The 23,890-nt window shown below is 38.8% G+C and overlaps 1 protein-coding gene across 22 annotated transcripts in view; it reads left to right on the top strand.

Annotated features, from left to right (window-relative positions):
- The window catches only part of TNRC6B (trinucleotide repeat containing adaptor 6B), a 149,214-nt gene that overhangs the window by 80,914 nt on the left and 44,410 nt on the right, over positions 1-23,890 (top strand). For 18 of the 22 annotated variants that reach the window (XM_074871075.1, XM_074871087.1, XM_074871081.1 and 15 more), the window contains 5 exons: positions 7,642-7,729; positions 11,553-11,574; positions 13,176-13,520; positions 18,576-20,903; positions 22,216-22,374. In XM_074871075.1, the coding sequence (XP_074727176.1) occupies positions 7,642-7,729; positions 11,553-11,574; positions 13,176-13,520; positions 18,576-20,903; positions 22,216-22,374 (2,942 nt within the window). Of the gene's footprint in view, positions 1-269; positions 435-4,761; positions 4,782-7,641; positions 7,730-11,552; positions 11,575-13,175; positions 13,521-18,575; positions 20,904-22,215; positions 22,375-23,890 lie in introns of those variants that run through there. The other 4 variants (XM_074871095.1, XM_074871082.1, XM_074871094.1 and 1 more) reach the window with 3 other exon arrangements.

Here is a 23,890-nt window from a genome sequence, read left to right as displayed (position 1 = left end):
TTTCTACGTGTGTGAATGGTTTTTAGAGGAAATAAGGTTACTTGATAATCACGTAAAACCTCGAAGTCCTGAGTAGAACTATGTCTTGCTGAATGAATGTCCTGATATGATAAATTCCTGGACATCTTAATTACAGGCAAATTTCTAACTGAATGTTTTGCAGTTCTTGGGCTATTTTTACCACATTTCACAATTCTCTAAACACACTTTTATCTGTGTCTTTGGTGTGCATGCGTGCTCATGCTATGAAATAATTACTGATCTGTAAGAGCTCTGAAGCGTTTGAAGACTGAAGTAGAGGAGAAAATTTGCTCAGTTCTTTCATTCTAGAACTTCGGCTGTAGCTCTCCATTTCCTTAAAACTTTGCTTTCCATCAACTGTGGCTGACATTGGGAAACTTAGATTCTACCTGGAAGTCATTCTTTTAATGCATGTAAGTGATAGAGCTGGAAAGAGTAATTCTATCAAATGCATGCAAGCAAGAAATAGGGAATATTAAAAATGTTCCAGTTTTTTTTTAATATAACTTAAGCTTTTCTTATTAACAAGAGATTCTTAAAACTAAAATTAACCCCCTCTCCCAAACCATTTCCTGAAGTGTTGAGACAAACCTGACTTATGAGCATTTGTTATTGTGTTGTAGGGATTATACTGTCCAGGTCTTTAAAGTAAACAGCCCTTTATGGTCAGAGTTGTTTTCTTTATATTATGTAAATCATTGTGCATATATACATATATAATACTCCACAAAGAATTAATCTTACTCTATTAACAAGTCTAATAGGACTCTTTCTTTAGAAAAGCATACTTTCAGTGAAGTCAGTATGCCAGTGTTTTCAAGTTAGTTATTTTCTACAACAGCTTCAAATTACTGATGTTTTGCTGAGATAAAGGCATATCAGTTGTTCCAGATATGTTATTTAAAGTAAGCAAACTTCTTGCTGTGACGCTGTTTTGGTTTTCAGCCAAAGAGAAGGAAAAAGCAGCTTACTGTAGCTCCTTGATGAGCAATAATATTTTGCGTTTTGAAAACACACTTTACAGGGCACTTCTGAAAACATACAGGGCACTTCTGAAAACACACTTTCTAAAGTTTTTTTCATTTAATATATGATGCAGTGTATATTGTTTGTGTATAAAATCCACAGCTTGCCCTGGAAACGGGGTATGACACACTTTTGTATTACATGTGTTATACTATGTACGTATGTTACAAACATGAAAGTTTTTTAATTTCGTACTCTACTGAAGAGCTGAGTTCTGTTACCTTGATTTAACATCATTCAAAAAGTGTGGGACAATCATCCTTTTACTAACTGGTTGATTATAAACTGCGTAGTTTATCCTTTTGATATTGCAGTTGTTCAGTGATGCTGTAAACTTAAGTCTTATTTCAAGCAAACAAGTAATCTCTCTTTGTTTTTCTCCTTGAAATTTTTATACTCTGAATCTTCAGGGGTGCTATTCTGGAAGATCGGGTTTTTTCCTTATAAACATAAAAATTCATTTGGCCTAAAATAATTTCATATTCCATTTTTGTCAGTTCAGTCTAAGACTTACTTTCTAAATGGCTGTCTACTATTTAACCAGCTTTTGTATGGCTTACATCTGTCTAGTTTATGATGCAAGCATTGCATAACAAGAAAGGTGGCTGTGATGTACATTTTAACATTTTTTTATAAAATTAATCCCACTTTGAATCTTTTGATCAGTGAGATCATAACTCTTTACATGGCTTAGTCTAGTGGAAGTAATTTTACCTTTAGCAACTTAGGCTCTGTCAACCCTGGGATTTATTCCATGCTGTGTTACATCTTGCTTCTGTTTGATGTTCTGTTTAAATGTGCTGGAGCACACTAACATGTTTGGACACGCCATACTCTCCTCATGCTGTTGAAATAATGGAGACATGTCTGTTAAGTGGCATATGTTGAATGAAAGCACAAGTAAAACTGTAAAGATTTCTATGCTCCAATAGAAGTGCATTTAATTTTGCTTCATTTTTAGTCTCTGACATCCAGCTTCCTGATATGATTTTGAAAGCTTTCATCCACCATGAGCATTTGAAGCAATAGACTGCCAGTATTCTTTGGTGAAGCAAGCAGGGCTTGCACTTCAAGGTGCAAGAACTCATTTGGGAGTTTAGTATGCTTTTTCTTCATTGCTTGTGACCTTTAGTTCTAATCAGCTTATGCTTTTTAATGCATTTAGATACAGATAGTCTTATGCTACAGGATTGTACCAATAAAGCCCCTGTTAGTTAGGAGAATTGCACAGATGCAGATGACAATGCTTGGGTCCCATATGCAGAGTATCAGGTAAAGGACTAAATACGGTCCAGAGGAAACAGTCTCCTTATATAGCAGAACAATGTAGGAGTCTGTTTCAAAAGGAAATACGCTCACTTTTACTCCTAGATCTTTCTGTGATATAATTTATAGAGTCTTAACTGGGTTCTGTGTGGAGAAGTGTTGTGATACAATAAGGTGCAGTTTCATTCAGTTGCAATCAGTTTAACTTGTTCCTTTGAAAGGAGAAGTTCTGTTGCTGCTTGTGCATGTTACTTCTGGTGTTCATTTGATAATAATCTAACCTAATTGCATTTACAAAATGGGAGGTAATGGTCCAGGTGAGTTCATGAGTTGAATTTGCTTGCCCTACAATCAGCTGAGTTCCAGAGAAATCTCAAGCAAGGGAAGGTCAGGGACACAGCTTGATGAAAAGAAATAAAGTGGAGGAAAACAAAACCTACTTCTTCAGTGGCAGCAGCAAGCTGTTCATGAAATAGCACTGTTGAAGACAGCTTACTCTTCTCTAAGAGATTTTTGTCCCTGTATAGGTTGAGAGGAGCTTTTGCTTTGGAAGCATACCTGGCCTTGAGCTTGTTAAAGAGGTGTTTTGCAGTGCATCTGAGATACTAGTGTGTGGTGCCTAATTCTGCTGGTGTCCAGGCTGTATAATTTATCAAAATACTGAGGGAAACATTCAGAAATGCTGAGAAACCAGATGCTTGCAGTTAAAGAGTTCGCTGGAAATTCTTCTTGCTTCAGATCTTGACCAAAGTTCAACACCTTACTGTAGATTAAATTTCTGGTTTAGTCCTCCAAGTTTTGAGTCTCTTAATCTATTTCTAAATGATCAGAAATATATTAGTGGTCTGATATTTTTGATCACTAGAGGCCTGTCTGTAAGAAAGAGTTAGTTAATAGCTGAAGTGTTGCCTCTTAGCGAGACTGGTCTATGCACGCAAATAATTATCTCCCATGAGGTGATGGCCTTTATCTCTGGCTAGTTATGGCTAAAGCCTTTAGGGAAAATTTAACTTAATGTGACCTTGTAGCTATATAGATAAAAGCTTGTTCTGTTAAAGTGCTGCTGGTCCTACAAGCGTAGTTTTTGAATCCCCCATATTCTGGAAGAATATACAGAAGCTGGCTCACAACTTGGAAGCATATTTGTAAATCATCCTATGCTTATTACAATGCAGAGAACAGGATGCACCTGTAGAACTTTACTGTCACTCCTGTATAATACAGCTAAACCAAGTTAACTGTACTGAAAGGAAGTATGTGGTCCAGAGGAGGGAATATGACCTACAGTACTGATATCTAGTCCACATCTTTACATATGAGGAACTTCCAAACACTGTTCCACTGTTGTCCTGTAGCCCTGTGGAAGGAACTGGGAGTCCTACACAGTAAAGTGCCACTCCTGAGTTTCTAGAAATTTTAATTTCTTCTATTTTACTTACTTTTTTGTGCAATTTTAGTTTGAGGGTGACTTTATAGGGTTGGGGTAGGTTTGTGTAGACTTGATATTCTGTGTGGCACTTTACCTATCAAAGCGTGCTGCCAGCAGATATATGTAATGCATAGTACGTCATCTTGTCTCACAGTTCAGTTTGTGAAAGCAAGAACTTTGAAGACAACTTCTGTCCTTTACCCGTGCCTCAAGTCCATACGCTGCAAGAATAAGTCTTTTAAAAATAGAGTTTTCTGGAAAAATGAATATTAGGAATTTGCAGGAAGTTAACATTTTCCAAAACTGGTAAAGTATTTTGGGGGAGGTCATACTTCTTGAATACCTTCTCCCCTCCCTGCCCCTGAAATGGCTATCTGTTTTAATAACTCAGACTTCACAAGTATTTTCTGTTACTTCTGTAGTTAACTAGTGGAAAAACCTTATTTTCTCTGAAGTGATTGCTTTTTTTCTTATCCAGAAGAGCTTGTTATAAGAACTTACACGGTATTGAGTGTACTGCATCGTAGCTACTGGATTTTTTTGGTGTTGTTTTTTTATAAATAAAATTTTTCGATTACAACCTGTAGTTTCTCTTCATTTGTAAGCTGTTAATTCTGAGTACTTTAAGGCATATTAAAGTCTGTAATACACTTTTTAAATACTTTTCAAGAATGTTGATTCTAAGATTTTGTGGGAAATACTAAAGTGCAATTAGGTCATATTTTTAAAATCAACACATGCTTTCTTGAAGAAAGCTGGCTGCTGATTGCTATTTAGCAAACTTCCTCTTCAGGGCTGTGGTGTGTCCATGCTTCCATTACTATGTGCTGGTAACAAAAACCGGAACCACACCCCATTGTATTACTCTAAATTCACTTTTTTGGAGTTGATGGATTTTCTCCCCATGTTGATCTTGTCAATGTAAGCAGCTGGTACATGACGGACCCACCCAGTATCCTTGACCAGGCCAGGAAGAATTATCTTTTAGCTAATGAGGGGAGGTTAATAGGCAGCGTTGTCTTCTGAATGAATTGATGAGGTACTTGAAAGCTTTGTTTATGTTATATCGGTACACTTAACACTGCAAATTAAGCTTCTTGTGTTTAATAAGCTTCTTCCATACAACTGAAAAGGCAAACGATTGATCGTAAAACTTCAAATATTAGTGAAATGCATCAAAGAGTGAAAGTGGCAAGTGTGATACCCAAAATGGCAATAAGCTATTTACCACCACCCACCCACCCCACCCCCCTCTAATCCAGTGAACTGTCAACATAGTGGTACATTGATGCTATAAACAAGCTAACAGTTCTTGCTCTGGCATTTGGAGAGTATAACTTCATACTTCGTATGTGTTTGTGAGGTTTCAGTTAAATGCTTTGACAGGAACTTTATGGTCTTGAACACGTGGTGCAGCAGCCCAAGTGTTCAGATCCCTTCCACCTCAGTAGAACTTGGGTGTGTGCTTACATGAATCGAAGCCTAATTTACTAGGTATTGTTATGTTGTAGTTGTTGATGTGCCCAGTGGAATATTAAATGCATGTCTCCACTAAAAGAGCAGAAGAAGGGGGGGAAGGTCATCATGCAAAACAAAGGGCTTCTCTGCAGTGTTAGTACCACAGATATTTGTCTGTGTATGTCTGAAAATAAGACAGTGGCAGTAGCAATTCCCCCCTCCTGAATTTACCACAAAGACAGATGTTCAGAACTAGGTGTTTACTTTGGTCATGTATCTTCTATCCTTGGCTCTTTTTATTATTGCTACATGTCGTTGTGAGCCATAGTTTCAGCTCTGAGTGTGAATATGACCTTTTTCTCATTCTTTTCCATTCCCTGCTCTTCTGCTTGCAAAACTAAGAAAATGCTTTTAAGTAGAAGGCTGTCTGTGAGCCAGGCAGTTACTGGAAGTCATTTTGTGTTTCAATCCTACCCATATTCAGCAGCTCTTTTGAGACAACTCTTAAAACTTTGCCTGCTGCAAGAAAGTTTTTTGGAAATAGTATACTTGTAACTGGCACTGCAGCCCAAAAGGCACACATAGCTTGACAGTACAAAAGTAATAAACATAATTTGAGGTTATAGTAACTTTAAAAGATGAGGGTGTCACTGGAGAGCTTTTTCATACTGCTTACAATCTGTGGCTCAAAGAAAATGGAAAATTTTGTTTCAATGCCGTGACTGACAATATTAAGTATACTAACCTCCCCAATGCTTCATGTCTTGTGCTGTTAGTAAAACTGAAAAACCTGTGGGGCTTTTCCTTGACAGAGCTGAGGGCTGGGAAGTGTGCTTTGACATTTTATAGAGAGCAGGAAAGAGCAAGAACTGACCTGGCTTATTGAGCAATATCAGAGTGCATAAAACACTCTTCTGTATGATGTGGAATGCTTGCCTCAAACTTCATTAAATGCAGACTGAACTTGCCATTATGTATGAATTGCATTTGGTAATAACCTCAGGATGTTGTTACCAAGGACTCATCTTGCCCTTGTCCATTGTCTCCGTCCATCAAGGAGGAGAGCCTAACTTTAGGAACCCAGAAAGACACTTTATTACTGTCCATAGAACCTTTTATTTTTAAAAGAGTTATTTGAAGTCCTCAATCAGGAAGCTGTTAACACATAACATCTCAAAATATTTTTGTAGGAATTGATTAGTTATGTAAATGTCTCTTTGTACACTGCCTTGGCAGTATCTAGCAAAAATGCAAACAAAAATATTACCTATACCATATAAGTGCAGTGGAAGGAAAAGTCTGAGTGATGTGACAGCAAAGCTAACTCAACTCTCTTTTTAAAACTGTGCTCAAAAAAGAGCTTTGATTTGTGCGTAAATATAAGAAATAGTTCAGTACTATTGTAAGCTTCAGTTTTGTTTATAAAGCGTTCTGCTGTAAAATCTTGTTCTGAAAGATCATGGATTATACTTGTTACTTGTTTCCCACTTCTAAAGTACATCTCTTGTCTCTGGTCCTACCCCCCCCATCTGTCAGATCATCTTTTTACGTTAGTTGTCTTTGTCTTAATCTTTTCCTATAAAAAGAAATTACTCCAAGTGAGCTGAAAACTTGATCTTAAATTTACTTTTAAGGAGGTGAAGAGAATTGGTTAACAAAAATGTGATTCACCATAGAAACAACTCAGCGGTAGCATATATGCAGTAAATTAACCATTTTCTGGTACTTTCGTATTTGATACAAAACATAGCAACAAGATGATAGCTTGACAACAATAGCAGCTGCACATATTTTTCTTCCTTTTTTGAAAGAATGTTCTTGTGGAAAAAATAGATTCCCTGGAAAGTAATTTATATTACAAGTTTTATCACAAATTCTGTGGGAGGGTACAATAGGCTAGAAATTAAATTAGTGTTTGTATAATAAATGATGGTTTTGATTTGATATGACATTTCTAGTCTCTTAGAAGTGACATAGCTACAGGCAATAGAATAATGTCTTCCCCTTGTGAAGATAAATGTGGTATCACACCAAACCATCTTATATTAAATTACAACTTCCCTTTTTTTTAACATACGAAAGGATTTATGAGACTGTTCATTACATAATAGCAGAACCCAGTTAAAAGGGTACTTTGGCCAAAATGTCCTGAAGATATTTTCTAATATCAGGCATGTAGTTAATTTATATAGGGTACTGCCATAAGAGGCCTGATCCAAATAAAGGAATTTTCCTTTATGCAGCAAGTGCTGTGATTGTGGCCACACTGAGCTAGAAGGTGCTTTTCTTATCTCGATTAGACTGAAAGCCTGAAATGCAAATGAAGTATCCTAAGAGGAATCCAGTATTTTGACTTCCTTTCTTGGGGGGAAGAGGGATATGTGTGGCTCTTCTTATACAACTTGATTGTGCTCATAAAGTTGTTTTTCATGTTTTGGCAGAGAGAAGGAGCAAGAAAGGGAAGAACAGTTAATGGAAGACAAGAAAAGGAAGAAAGAGGATAAGAAAAAGAAGGAATCTGCTCAGAAGGTAGGTTTTCGTATTTGAATTCTTTTATCCAGTTGGAATGTAAATAGCATTGGGGATGGTAAGATGTTAAGTAGTTTGTATTTGAGCTTAGAAACTTGATTGTTTAGAGTGATGCTTCATTGAAGACTATTTTTTGCATCATTTTTCTTCAACCTAAGTGTTTAACTTAGACACTTCTCCTTAGTGTGTCATGTGAAGTAAAGTAAGCTTTTTGATATAAAGTATAAAAGCCGATAAAGTATCGTCTCTCTTGGTCTGTGCAACTCCTGCTGTTTTGAGGTGTTGGAGACAGAAATACTGCTGGGCTCTTGCAATTCTTGCAGTAAATCTGACTAAATATTTTCTAGAGCAAGATGACACTTTTTTGTAAGTCCGTAGGGAAGTTCATATGAAATATTTACTACTGAAGGTTCCTTTTATTTTTTGTGAAGTATCACTTAGGTTTTACATTTTCTGTAGCTAATAGCACTTTTGCTGAAGTGTATCAGAGTGTGAGCCATGGAGAATTGAGAAGTCACTGAAAATTGGTTTTGCTCAGAGAATGGATTTGAACAGTTGGTGTATTAGAAGCTCTATATTTTGCTGAAAATCTAGTAGATAGAAAATCTAGGAGGTAACCTGACATATGAACTTGAGTCTCTTGCAGCTTTATCCATGCTTGTTACTGGGAAAATGGTTTCTGTCTTAATTCTGGGCTTCCCAGTACAAGTCAGATGTAACTATCCTGTAGTGCGTCCAGCAAAAGGCCTTTAAGATGATGAAGGGACTGAAGTATCTGATCAATAAGGAGAGGCTGAGAGAGCTGGGACTGTTCAACCTGGAGAAGAGAATGCTCAGGCGGATCTTATCAATCAATGTATATAAATACCTTGTGAGGGGGAGTAAAGAAGGTGGCAGCTGGCTCTTCTCAGTGGTGCCCAGTGACAAGGCACAAGGCATTGTGCACAAATTGAAATAGAGGAAATTCCACTTAATCATAGAAAGACTTTTTTTGTGCATATGTGTGACTGGGCCACCACTGGAGCAGGTTTCCTGGAGAGGTGGGTGGTGGTGGTGGAGATGCTCAAAACCAAGTTGGATGTGGCCCTGTGCAATCTGGTTTTGATGACTTTGCTTTGAGTTGGGGAGAGTCCTGGGGGTGGGTGGGGAACAGGGGTGGGAACTGTGGACTAAATTTCCAGAGGCTGTCCCTTCCAACCTCAATGATCATGTGAAATTGAGAGCAGAAGGCTTTACTTCCTTTCAGTAGTCTCTGTTTTTCAGTTGCTTCAGTAACAACAGATCCTACAAAAGGTCAGGCATTACTCTGTGTTATATTCTGCAGGTTTTTGCTAAGACAGCACTCATTTCAATTAAATTTTGGTTTATCTGGGGTCTTCTTAAATCTTGGCTTTTTCACCAGTTTGAGTCTTTCAGTTTAAATGAGATGTGGATAAACTGGTGTATTTCTGTTGTCTTTATCTAACCATTGTGTTGATACATCCCTAATAGTACTGCAGAAGATCAGTAGCTGTGGAATAAGGTTTCTTCAGTGTCTTTTTGCCTCTGTGTTGCTGCTGTTTAATGTTCAATTAGAAAAGGTATATGTAGGAACCAGGAGGAGCAGACCCTGGTAAATAGACTAGTGACTTCAGGATTATATGCTGATATTCAGTGATACAAGAGAAACTTGGAAAGGTTATACCCATCATCTTGATAACAGTGCTGTGTGAGTCTTTACTGAGAAATCAGTGCTTTGAATACAAAGGAGATTCGACAGCTTTCCTGTGTGGTCCCTCACCTACTAAGTTCTTCAGTATGATTGAATGTTATGATATTTTTGCCAAAATCTTGGAAAGGGTAAACACTAAGCTAATCTCCTAGTGACCAAACTTAACAGTAATAATTGGAGATATTTAAGAATAGCAAAGCAGGCAACTGAATGGACAGAACATAAATGTACATGTTCGTTCTTAGCGTCTGTGGTGGTGTTAACCAAATAAACAGTAAAGATTTGGGGGTACCTTTTTCAGACGCAGTTTGTATAACATGAAACAATTGTTTCTGTCTGGATCGTCTGAAACTTAAAAAATCACTTCAACAGAGGTTATGCAAGCAGATTCACAGACTAAATTCCTGTGGTTGGTGTCCCAGGGGCTGTTTGGTAGCTTGTCAGAAGGCTGAGTTACACTTTACCTTCTGTTCACTATAGCTGCTCCTGCCCTGCCGATGCTTATAGATTGTCCAGAGAGACGACAGCTGTAAATCTGAGACATTTTCTCAGCTTTTGTAGACCAAAAAAAAAAAAATCACAAAACCAGATCATTTTGACTAGGAAAGAGATGCAGTATAGGCAGAAATAATTTTTTTTTTTTCTCCTAAAGCAAACCTGTGGTTATCATGTAGAATTCTTTAAAGGTTTGGTAAAATGGGGCTCTTCCAAGTAGAGAACTTACTCATTTACTGAACATGTTTACTGTTGACCATAGTAAACATATCAGCATTACCAGATTGGATTCATGAATAATTTTTTTTCCCTCTTTTTCCTTTCATAGTGGAGCATCAGAGTCACTCAAGTGCTTAACAGAATTTTAACTGTGTTAGAGAAGAATGTAATTTGATGCATACAGGATTTCTCATAGGTGAAGTGAAAATTCATGTCTGGCTTGGTACAGACACAGTTTTGGGACAGGTGCATTTTTAGTGTCTTGGATACTTTTGGATTGAATAATTCTGTGAAGTAATGATGCTTAAGATTTTGTATTATAGTGAATGTTGCACTTTGCATATTGCAGTGTTCATCTTTGGAAAGTAAATGATGCCATAGCAATTTGGTGCAGTTTGTCTTTTTATTCTTTACCATACAAAGGAGTTCTGGCTTGGTTGATTTAAACAATAAACTGCTTTTTACTTGTGCTTTCATTATTCTATACTGTCACTGTGTGCTTTCCAGAATTATGGACTAGTTCAGCAATTTCTTTTAAGAATAGGTGTCATAGAACCTGACACATGATGATCTTTAGGGTTTTTCCATTATTGTGTAGTGGAACTCATGATCGACAGGTTCAAAACATGCTACAATACACATGATTCCAGAGAATATACCAGTGGTATGTTTGTCTCTACGGTAGCTTGAAATCTGCTATGCTAAAAGAATGTAGAAGTACAGCAAAAACACATATTGAGTACATCAGCCAGTGTGATGGCTCACTTCAGTAATCAACTTCTTATTGCGTTCAAGAGACTTTGAAGCCTGGTGCTTTATAGGTATTGCTGAAACTTTCTGTAATTGTGGCAATGAGTCCAGTGAGGTTTAGGATTTCTTCTTGGAAGCGACGTCATGAGAAAGGTGAAATGGGAAGATGGCAGAGACAAAAACTGCTACTTTCACCTGTGGGAATTCCATTGCTAGCCCCAACAGTCTGCTGTAAGGATACTCTCACAGAAGGAAGTTTTTGTACATTTTGACTGTAATACTTCCCTTCCAAAATCTGAAAGAACTGTAGTGCAATAGCACATGTTTGTTTGTACTTTAGAAGTCTGTGTTTGGGATGAGGAGGGGGGTGAATACTAAAAATCATCACGAGTGAAGCAATTACTGTTCTGCCAGGGAGTTTTGCATCAGGCAAAGGTGTATTATAGGAGCTGTAGTATTTTTGAAAACTTAATATATGTGACTGGGAAATAAATACTGTTTAGACTTGTAGTTCATCAGCTGATTATCTTCATGCAACAAGTACTGTTCTTGTGCCAATGAATTAAGATCATGATTTAGCGCAGCCTGTTCAGTGTTTGTTCTGATGTTCTTAAAACTCTTACTTACGTTCTTGCTCTTAATTTGCAGGTCACAGATCAAAAAACCAAAGGTAAGAATCTTTGATCCTAAGGAGTAATTTTTATTGACTTGAGCCAAGACTTGGATCTTGATCAAAACTGTTGGAAAAGGAAGGGGAATTATGAGTCAAGATGAAATACTTAAGATATGTATTCAGAAGAAATAAAAGTTGAGGTGATTTAAAATGGAGAACCTAAAACTATCCATGTTGATAGCATCAAAATACTTGAAGAGGGAATGAGGATTGTGGATGGGTTAGCAGAAATACTTAGTTTTCAGTTTTGCAAAGGTTTTAGACAAGTAACCAAAAACTGAAACCACCTATATAAATGGAATGGAAGAGGGGGAAAGTACTGCTTGTGGTGAGGTACCAAAATGAGTGAAAATTACTTGGTTTTGGAAGTGTAAGTTCAGGCAACTAAAAGTCCAGCAGATAAGGCAGGACTGATGAGTAAGCATCTTGAAAGTTAAGCTTGTTTAACTGATCTGAAAATATATTTAATCTGGATAGGTGTCAGTTTTCTAAAAATTGGGGAAATTGCCATTATTGAAAGAAAAGAACTAAGATAGTAACTTGATTTTACAGCTAACACCACCCCTTTTTTGGGGTTTTGGGCAACGAAGCCTATATAGAGAAATCAGAAAACCCTTATCAAAATAAAATGTGGGGAATGATGCATTCATGTTGCCAGAGAGAGAGACTCACTTGTTCTGATCTCACATTTGTAAGAGAAGAAGTTTTACTGATTATGTTCACTTTGCTGGGGAGGGGTTTCTGGACATCCTTTTCTTGTATTAATCTTCAACGAAGGCTAGAGTATATGTATTAAATCTTCCGTGCCTTTGGAGTCTGTCTTAACAATTACACCTTCTAGGTCCCTGGCTGGAAATTTCTTTTGCTCTGTTTCAAAAAAAGCGCATGGAGAATGGGAGTAAGGGCTTACAAGTCTAGAGGCTCTTAAGCAAATTTTGTGATGGTGTTAATTCCTCAAGGATTTGTTTGTGGGTTTCCTCATCTCCAATGCATAATAGCCCTCAGAAGCAGCTTGTCCTTGTTTATAGGGGCACCTGGTGACCAGCTGGGAAACTTTAGGCAAGCCCAGTACAGATCCTGTATGTAGGACTGCCTTTTGGATGAGAGTTAACTGTTACTTCCAAGAGGAGGGGTTTTCCCCCCACCTCTTCTTGTTTGTTTTGGCAGTGGCTGTGTAGCCTAGTAAGCAGGTGAAAAATTGAGTTTTGATTTCAGATCTCCCATAAGGGTGATGCATAACAATCCAAAAAACAGTTCAAGATCAGGGAACAGAGCTGGGGTGAGGGGGGAAACCAGTTATATTTGCTCATATTTTAAAATGACTCATTGCCCAGGGTGGTTACGTTTCCAAGAAATTTGGGGCTTAGAGCAAAATACTTGCTATGGGCAGAGTTTGATCCTGGAGCACAGAGTTGCACGTGGAAGCAAGAGGTTTGCTGCTACTGCTTCTTTAATTAAATTGTTCTTAAATAAAGTTGAAGTTGCACAGTATTGCAGAGAAGAATATCATTATAAAAGAAAAGAGTCGCTGTGAGTTCTTGTAGCTAACACAGGTTTAACTGGAAAATTTTCTGATTTTCATTCTTCCTGTTTTTCAGTGCCCGAAGTGACGAAACCAAGTTTAAGCCAACCAGTGGCTGCCAGCCCAATTGGCAACTCTCCATCGCCACCAGTCAATGGTGGCAACAATGCCAAAAGGGTGGCAGTGCCGAACGGACAACCGCCAAGCGCCGCCCGCTACATGCCTCGGGAGGTGCCGCCGCGATTCCGTTGCCAGCAGGACCACAAAGTGTTACTGAAACGTGGGCAGCCCCCTCCGCCATCTTGTATGCTCCTTGGGGGTGGAGCAGGGCCTCCTCCCCCAACAGCACCAGGAGCAAACCCAAACAACGCACAACCAGTGACAGGAGCACTGCTGCAGAGCGACAGTGGGACTGCAACAGGCAAGTAATAATAATATTATTAAATGAACATGTGTGTGTTCATGGCAGAAAAGGGATCACTAAAATTGTGCATAAGCATATCATATAATAAAAGTACTCAGATTGCTTTTTGGAGAGCTTCTACTATTTTAGTGTATAGATTTTTCTTTTACTGTTAGTGGCAGTGGAGGCAATTTTTACTACTAGATTGAACAAGAAAGAGGGTTAACTTTTTTAAAATACGTTTTGGGTGGTTTGAATCGGATGCTGTAATGCTTTTAAGACCGCAGCAAAGTAAACACAATGCACAGATAAACAGCATTTTATAGTTGTCATTCAGTAGTTCTTAATAGCTCTTTAGGTTTCTCTGATGTCATGATTTTATCTTGTCCCTTTTTTATATGATTTGGTAAAAGAGACAGGTAGATAACAGGTCTGCAAATGGCAGGTATCTGTCATTTCTCATCTGGATGAAATAGAAAGATGGTCCCTTCGCTCCTGACTCTTTTTAGTAGTAATCTTGGTTTTCTCCTTTAGATAAGCCTTTTATAAAAAAGCGGTAACTGTCCTGGTTTTGCTTTTCTTTTCACTTTGAATTCCAGAAGATAAATTGATTTTAAGATTAATTGTTTTATGGTCATGGGGAAAGTATGACTGCTCCTGAATTTTTTTAGACCCTTGGGGAATTGCAGTAACTGTAATATTTCCTTCTTAAGTTATGATAGTAGAACAAACAAAAATTCCACTAAAGACATCTGCCTTCTAAAGACAAACTTAGGTGATCTGAGAAGTCAAGGACAACTTCAGTTCTAGCTATAAGGGTGTTTAAAAAAGAAATAATAAATGCTTGAAAGACAAAAGAAGAGAATAATGATACTACTATATCCAAGTTTGCCGTTGAAAGCCGTGCCAGATTAACGGGATGGGGTTTTTACCACAGTCTTGGAGAGCGTAAACTTCCGTAGTTCTCTATAGTTCAGAAGAAAAAAACTGAGGTAACTTTTGAACTCCAGAATCAAGTAAGCTAGATGGGATGGCTGTCTTAATTAAAAATGATTCTAGGAGAATTAATAATTCAGTTTGTTTTGTGGTTTCAGTACTTGAATCCCTTTGTAGCAAATCCCCGTTTGTCAGATTATTTATCTTGTCATCTTTGATGTTCTTTGGGCAGGGGGAGTGGGCTGTGGGTTTCAAACTACAATGGCAAAGTTTTAGCTAATCAGTTTAAAAACAGATCTCTTAAGAGGTGGCTGGCTGTGATAAAACACCTGAAAGATGAAGAGGGGAAAAAAGCCCACCCCAAAGTCTTTCGTCTACATGTAAAATCCTAGCATTATGTCAGCATTGGTATACCTTCACAATGGCTGTAGGAAACTGGCAAAGGAGACTTTATGGTAGTGAAACATTCTAAAAGTTTTCAAAATTTCTCGTGAACAGCATTTTTTTTTTGCTCTTGGGTGTACTATATGAGGTCAATTTTGAAGTATTTTAGAGGCTCCTTAAATTCTGTGTAATTAATTTGACACTGAATATCTGTTTCTCTGAGACTGAACTTTGATTTTTGTGAATTCTCATGGGTTTACATTTAGTTTAATGGTGCATTAACAACTAAGATGTTATATGGCTATATTTTATCGATTGTGGCAAGTTGTTAGTTGCTTTATGCTGATGTGAGTCAGGAGTGTTGCCAAGAAAGATATGGTTCCTTCAGACCTGCCTTACTCCAAATTTCAGCACCATAACAGAGCTAACTGGGCTGGGGAGCTGACTTGGATTAAAATTAACCCAGGTTGTTTTTTAAAGCTAATTTCAGTCTGTGTGATTTACCAGTTCAGGTCACTGAGTATTAGTGGGAACATATATGCTAGCATGTGAAAATAGGTGTGCCGAAGGAGTGGGAATGAGCAGCAAGACAAGAGAAAGGCTAGGGCTGTCAGTTTGGGTGCTCCATCAAAGTGCTTATGGAGGTGCGGCATTGCTGTGTCTTGCACATCATTAATCCCATCTGAAATCCTGGCCACCTACAAATTTGGTTTAGGATTGGGCCCAATTCTGTTAAGCACTTATCCACTGATACTGTGATTAATTCATCCCACATGAAAACAAAAGTAGGTTCCCAAAGGGGAAAGTAATGCAGCTTACCTACTCCTTCGCATTGTTATATTGACCAGATAGCTATAGATGGTGTTGGTGAGGCTTTAATACAAAAAGACATAATCTTTCTTTACATGAATCTTTTTCTACCAGAATTGAAATGCTTCTGTAAGATGGCAAAACTGCAGTTCCCTGAAAGATTACACCAAATTTACTATTGTCTCAGCAATATGGGATAGAGGGTGGTGTATATAATTTTTCAAATACCAATGATACTCACGATGTACAAGACAATTTTGGGAAAAAAAAAAAGCTTAAATTTTATTAATTAAAGTCTTCCAATAGTTACAGTACCCTCTAAGAATCACCACCATCTCTCACAGCAAAACCACATCTTCATTTCAGGATTCCATTTCAATACTTTCACTTGTTTCAGTTCCATACTTTCATCCTTAAAAGTAGTCATTTGCTAGTAACTTTTTTCATTTTAGTCAGATAAGAAACTTGTTTATCTTCAGCATGTTTGTTATTAAGGAAGAGTCTCGTTATGAACCAAGAGCCCTTGCCCATTATCTTAAGACAAAACCATAAATTGCCAAAATTTTGTTGCCACTGTCAAATATAGCAAGGGGAGGCTGGTTTATGAAACAGTCCATTAAATTGTGTCCTAGTACACAATGTTAGCAAGCATCCCAATCTTAATACTTTTAGAATGTCTTCACAGAAATGAAATGTGAAATGCTCTGTTAAAATCCTTTATGTGAAGATCTTTTAAGTGAATAGCTGCCTATGCATCATTCATTTGCTGAATTATTGTAAGTTCAAAAGACAGAAACTTTGCAGTCCTTTGAACTTGTCTTTGGCTGTTTTCCTGAAGCTGTTCCTGTGATCAGTCTAATCGGTTTTTAAATTGGCAGAGAGAAGAGTTACTCAGTGTACTAAAAAGACGGCCAGATACAAATATTGGTAGAGAGTCACACTTCCTTGCTATTGTTAAGTTTGCACTTGAGGTTAAGGTAACAGAAGGAGCAGAATGTGCATGGGAACTGCCTGGTCTTCTGCATCTTGGTGGCTAGGGTTTAATGGATGAAGACAAAGTTTTGTTCATCAGTATTCAAAGCTTACAAGAGAGTTCTAACGTTGTTGTGAAGTCTGTATCTTTTACTGGTGGCCCTCAACGAAGGGGAATCTGGAAGGCATTCAGTGGATGTTCATTGGTTAACCTAATGGAACTAAAAGCCTGAGACAGGCATCTGTTCATCTTCTATTAAAAGTATTAGCAACCAAAAATTGTGGTCTTCACTTCTGAATATATAATATAGGAACCTGTGAGGGTGGGGAATCCACTTTAAGGTCATTATGCCTTATTTTCATGGAAGTTGTCACATGAGCCAGTATTGGTAGTAACTATATATTCAGGTATGAATATTGATGCAGATGTTACTATGAACTTTTTTTTTGCTCTACAAAATAAGTTAAACTGGTTGGGTGGGATAACTGACTAAGGCTAATATATTAGGATTCAGTACATGGTTTTGTAGAAGGGAGAGTGTTTATTCTTCATCACTGGGAATTTGCGTTGAGGGCAGTTTAGGGTCCTTTGGTATTAAAAATACATAGGAAAATGGGTGGAACCCTATATAGAGAACAACACTGAAGTACTAATGGACTTAACTACCTCTGATCCTCTGAATTATTTATGTGGATGACAAGGGAATCTTGGCTCACGTTTTAAACTAATGCTGATAAAATGTCTGCATATATGTAGGCATCATGCTGCCAGCACTGACTTCATCTATTGTGGCACTCTGTTAATTTATGTCTGCTTTAAAACGATATACAAATATCTTGTCCATGTGAACTCATACTACATAGGACATAATAATAGTTCACCACAGATGAAAGAAAAGTGCCCTATTCGTTGTCGTTCATGCTTCTAATTTCCTTATAGTGACTCCAAAGCTCACTGAACTTGCAGGTTACCCTGTACAATGTGCTAAGCCAGCAAAAAACTAACCCATCAAAAAGCAGTTTTGTGTTGAGCTAGTGAATACAGTTGACTTAGTTAAAGGGCTTAACTGCCATCAGAACTGTCACAAATGAGATGTGAAACTTGGGGAACTTGAAGTAGTAGGTAGAGCTGGTGAGAGAGAGAGAAGGAATAGTGAGATCTCTTATTAGCCTCTGTCCAGCGGCAGAGAGATCAGCTCAGCTGCTCACAATATACAAACTGTGGTTTCTAGGGTAAATATAATATAAAGTGACACAAATGTGGGGTAATTACATACTGAATACAGCTTGCATGTTACTGCATAAAAATTGTAATTTGTGTAGCTTTGGGCTCTTTCGATTTACAGTAACTTTTAGAAATTTCGTTTGCTTTACAAAGGGTTGAAAGAAATTCCTAGTAGCAAAATCAACTTGAAAAAGGTATTTGAAGCTGAAGGATATATATTCATTAGATGCTTTTAGTCTTCAATCTTACATTTTGATCTGTAATAAATTCTAGTTGTTTTGAGTCAGTTGAGTTGCAGACCACCAGCTGACTGCATGTACACACACACACATATAAACATGTGCACAAACACATTCTTGTTCTATATATAGTATAACTTTAAATGTGTATTTGAAAAGTCTACAACCAGTATCAGTAATGACCATGCACATTCATTAACTGGTTTATAATTATTATGTTGAACTTGGAGCTGGACTGTTAGCAACAGTAGTGAGTCAACGGTGAATTCAAATCCCCACAAAATGCTTGTGGGGAGTTTGCTGAAAGAAGTTTTTAACCAGTATCTTCAGTGGTGTTTTCCAGCCTGACATTCTTCCAAAGCAACTTTTTTACACATTTGAGGCAAGGATTCTTATTAATGAAAACAGTAATCTGGTGTCAGAAATGTGATGTTCGGTGCTTGTAAATAATACTGATTATTAATGACCTTTTTGGGTGTGGGTTTTGGGTTTGTTTTTTTATTGTAGATTCAGCAATTGGAGGTGCTGCTGCTTCAAATTATGCAAATTCCACTTGGGGTCCTGGAGCCTCCTCCAACAGCGGCACCCACGCCAACCCAACTCACATCTGGGACAAGGTGATTGTAGACGGGTCTGACATGGAAGAGTGGCCTTGTATTGCCAGCAAAGATGCTGAATCTTCTTCCGAAAACACCACCGATAACAACAGTGCCTCGAACCCTGGCTTGGAGAAGAACGCTCTGCCAGGAAGCACCACTAGTAACAAAGGAAAAGGAAGCCAGTGCCAGTCTGGAAGCACTGGAAACGAATGTAATCTTGGGGCCTGGAAATCTGATCCCAAGGCTAAATCTGTTCAATCTTCCAACCCTGCTGCCGAGAGTAACAATGGACTAAGTAATTGGAGGAACTTGAGTGGACAAGATAGAATTGGTCCTGGTTCTGGCTTCAGCAACTTTAACCCAAATAGCAACCCATCTGCTTGGCCAGCACTGGTTCAGGAGGGCAATTCTAGGAAAGGGACTTTGGAACCTGATAGTGGTAGCTCCAATGCACAGATTAGCACAGTAGGTCAGACCTCTAGGGAACAGCAGTCAAAGATGGAAAATGCGGGTGTTAACTTTGTCTCTGGCAGAGAACAGGCTCAAATTCATAACACTGATGGACCAAAAAATGGAAACACTAACTCCTTGAACTTAAGTTCACCAAACCCTATGGAGAATAAGGGAATGCCCTTTGAAATGGGCTTGGGGAACCCTTCCAGGAGCACTGACACCCCTTCACAAAGCACTGGAGAAAGAAAGACTGGGAGTGTTGGATCTTGGGGTACAGCTAGGGGGTCTTCTGGAACTGACACAGTCTCTGGACAGAGCAATTCTGGAAACCATGGGAACAATGGAAAGGATCGAGAGGACTCCTGGAAAGGAGCTTCTGTTCAAAAGTCTAATGGGTCAAGAGGTGATTCTTGGGATAATAATAACCGGTCTACGGGTGGTGGGTCTTGGAACTTTGGCCCTCAGCACGCAAATGAAAGCAAATGGGGTGAAGGGAACAAATTAACATCTGGGGTCTCTCAGGGAGAATGGAAACAGCTGTCTGGGTCTGATGAACTGAAGATTGGAGAATGGAGTGGTCCAAACCAACCAAATTCTAGCACTGGAGCATGGGACAATCAAAAAGGCCACCCTCTTCCTGAAAACCAAGGCAATTCCCAGGCTCCCTGTTGGGGAAGATCTTCCAGCTCTGCGGGAAGTGAGGTTGGAGGTCAAAGCACTGGAAGCAACCACAAAGCAGGAAGTAGTGACAGTCACAATTCTGGACGCCGATCATATAGGCCTACGCATCCTGATTGCCAGGCAGTCTTGCAGACTTTGCTAAGCAGGACTGATTTGGACCCCCGAGTGCTTTCAAACACCGGCTGGGGCCAAACTCAAATTAAGCAAGATACCGTATGGGATATTGAAGAGATGCCACGGCCCGAGGGAAAGTCTGATAAAGGAACTGAGGGGTGGGAGAGCTCTGCCACACAGACAAAGAACTCAGGGGGCTGGGGTGATGTACCCAGCCAAAGCAATCAAATCAAGTCTGCATGGGGTGAGCTCTCAACCCCAACAGAGTGGAAGGACCCCAAAAATACTGGAGGATGGAATGACTATAAGAACCCCAATTCTTCTAATTGGGGAGGAGGAAGACCAGAAGAAAAAACATCTTCCTCTTGGAATGACAGCTCTAGTAAGGATCAGGGGTGGGGTGGACGGCAACCTAATCAAGGATGGTCTTCTGGAAAGAACGGTTGGGGAGAGGAAGTTGACCAAACAAAAAACAGCAACTGGGAAAGTGCAGGAAACAAGCCAGTGTCTGGTTGGGGTGAAGGTGGGCAAAATGAGATTGGAACTTGGGGTAATGGTGCAAATACAAGCGCTGCTTCAAAGGGTGGATGGGATGATTGTAAAAGAACTTCAACATGGAATGAGACGGGTCGACAGCCCAACTCCTGGAACAAGCAGCAGCAGCAGCACCAGCAGCAACAGCAGGAGGCTTCTGGTTCCTGGGGTCCACCGCCCCAAACTCCAAGTAATGGGCGACCTCCAAACCCAAACTGGAACAGCGGACCACAGCCAGCTGCCCCCAAAGAGGAGGAGCCTAGTGGCTGGGAAGAACCTTCTCCACAGTCAATCAGTCGAAAAATGGATATTGATGATGGCACTTCAGCATGGGGAGATCCTAGCAGTTATAACTACAAGAATGTGAACCTGTGGGACAAGAACTCACAAGGAGGACAGGCCCCGCGGGAGCAGAGCCTGCCTACTCCAATGACTAGCAAATCACAAGCATCAGGTACTAGTCTCGTTGCTTTCTTCAGCAAGCTCCTATATATGAGTCTAACCTTAATGCATAAGAGATACTTGTGTAGCCTCCAATTCCTAACAGTTTTATTCCATAAAGAAAACTGATTTCTTATTTGAATATTTGGTTCTGTATTTAAAGTGTCTTTAAAATTTGAATCAGTCAGTCCTCTGCTTGTACCTCAGTAACTGTGTTCTGAATACTAGTCAGCTTGCCAGTAAAAGAAAATGTTTGTTAGCTGACAAATCTGAATGTTCCATCTGAGCTCTGAAGAACAGGTTGAATTATGGAATCATAGAATCATTTAGATTGCAAAAAACCCTTTAAGATCATTGAGTCTAACTGTAAACCTGGCACTGCCAAGTCCACCACTAAAACATGTCCCTAAGCACCATATCTATACATCTTTTAAATACCTCCAGGGATGGTGGCTCAACCACTTCCCTGGGCAGCTTGTTCCAATGCTTAATAACCCTTTCGGTGAAGAAATTTTTCCCAATATCCAATCTAAACCTTCCCTGGTGCAATTTGAGGCCATTTTGTCTTGTCCTATTACTTGTTACTTGGGAGACTGACACCCACCTCACTAGAACCTCCTTTCAGGTAGTTGCAGGGAGCAATAAGGTATCCCCAAGCCTCCTTTTCTCCAGACTAAGTCACATTTTTTATGTTTAATTGTTAGAGAAACATGATGAAATTCTTTACTTGTTTTTAGTTGAGAACTTTTTGCTCTGAAACAGTTAACACCTGAAATTGAGTGAGTCTGTGATTTAATTTTTTAGCTCAATTTGGCTCTGCTGTATAATAAAGAATACTTAGCAAAATATTTTCTTTGAAATAAGACAAGAAAAAGTTACATAGGCTGGAAATACATTGAGATACTGTTATGTAATCTCTTATCTGACTCAAACATGCTTTAAAGAATACTATTTTGTTTTAATATGTACTTCAAATATGTCCTTATTCTTTCTTCAGTATATGAAAACCCTGAGTTAGTCTGGTGCTTTTAATTAGTCACAAAAGTTCACCAGCTAGGAGGACAGCATTAGATGTGGGGTTCGTTTTTAACCTTGGCGAAGAATATTGCTCATCATAGCATTGTTTCCCTTTTTATCCCTGGAGGCCAGTGCCCGCTCCAATTTTGATGTGAACAGTTGTCAATTCTGTTGCACCCACGCTATTGAGAATCTAAGGTCCTCAACAGAAAAGAACAAAGCAGTAGATTAATGACGTGGTGCTGCACTGCAATAAATAGTTTGTTGTCTAAATGGTCTGTAATGAAAACTCTTTCTCCTTTGTGCAGTCTGGAGCAAAAGCACTCCACCTGCTCCAGATAATGGTACGTCCGCCTGGGGTGAGCCAAATGAAACCAGTCCCGGGTGGGGTGAAGTAGATGATACAGGAGCATCGACAACAGGCTGGGGGAATGCACCTTCCAACGCCCCGAATGCCATGAAATCTAGTGAGTATAGGCCAGACACCAGTTTCTTTGCAATGGTCCTGGAGGTTTTTAGTGTTTGGCCTTATGATATAGGTCATCCATGGAGGAATTGTTATCTGAGGCCTAGAAGCAACGTTGAATGTCATGTAAGATTTTGATGGATGAGTGATAAAGTGCTTTCAAATTACTGGAACATGGTCTTTTAAGGTAATGAAAAAATTCTTAACTAAGCATTTAAATGGGCAGCTCTGATTTGTGGAAGTGTTGAAACATTAGAGCAACTGAGTGAGAAAATGTCTTTCTCAAAATGGCTTTTCTCATCTGGCTACCCACTTGTTGTTTAGCATATCAACCTGTTACATGATAAATCACTTTCCCTGATCATATCAGAAAAAGAAATGCACAGTACAGACAGATTTCACCCTTGAGGCCATTACATGGTAATCTACGCTTTGGTAATGCAACTTGCCTTTGAATGGAGGTTTTTTTTAATTGTATGAGTGTGCAAAATTGTAACTCTTAAGAACTGAACTTTTGTGGTTGAACCTAAATAGATGACTATTTTCTGGATATTACCTGCCTACAGCTGTGTTCTTCATGAATGAGATGTTGTTGAAATATTTTAAAAATTTACTTTGAAGTTAAAATTTTGCTGTATTGTGAAAACTATTCCTGCTCATGTAAACTGCTTGTGGAAGTTTTTTATTTCACTCTTTTAAGGAAAATAGAACAAACAAAAGCAATTACCTGTTGATACAACATAGCAGTGTTATAGCCAAAGCCAGTAACATTTGGATATGAAGTTTCCTGTAGGAAATACTGATAATACATGATTGTTACTGAACTTAACTGCTGATACCTGCTGTAACACTGTGTTTCCAATTACAAGTTGCTTTTGCAACGTGTAATTGTTTGGAATGAAATGCTCTGTACAGATTGTGTGCTGTTGGGTTGTTCTCCCTTCCTCCCATCCTAATTAAATAGTTTGGCCATTTATGAAACAAAGCTGGGGGAAAAAGCATTGCTTCCTTAGTGTTAATATTATAGCAACCTTTTGTGCATGGCTGTAGTGCTTCCTGTGCCTACCGTACAAACTTGGCACTTTTCAGGATGCTAGCCTGTTTTTTAGATGGATCTCTTCTTTCATCTGTAAAAAGCCACCTAAATATGACCAAAATAATAGACACTGAAATGCTAATGATCCACTGCAGATCCTATGGATTTGTTAATACTTAAGACAGTATTTAAAGACTACGCATGGTCACTTGCTTGTCCAAACTGGTCTGCATGGGTGACATAACCAAAGAGCTGCAGCGTGTACTATTTTGTACATAAGCTGTCCCCAGCTCTATAGGAACAGAATATAGGGAGTTTCGCTGTGATGACTGTTTCATGTTGGGGTGTAGTAGGTCACCAGTGTTAAGAGCTGAGATCTTCATTCTCCTGTGTTCCGTGACTGCTCTCTCAACTTGTTTCTAATTGGCACCCAGAAGGAAAGAAGAAGGAAGCTACGTTATTCAGTGGAGTAAGGGGAAAT

Source organism: Strix uralensis, chromosome 5 (genome assembly GCF_047716275.1).
Source record: "Strix uralensis isolate ZFMK-TIS-50842 chromosome 5, bStrUra1, whole genome shotgun sequence".
Lineage (NCBI taxonomy): Eukaryota > Metazoa > Chordata > Aves > Strigiformes > Strigidae > Strix > Strix uralensis.
Note: the sequence above shows the minus strand (reverse complement) of the source record. Positions and strands in the feature narration are given on the sequence as shown.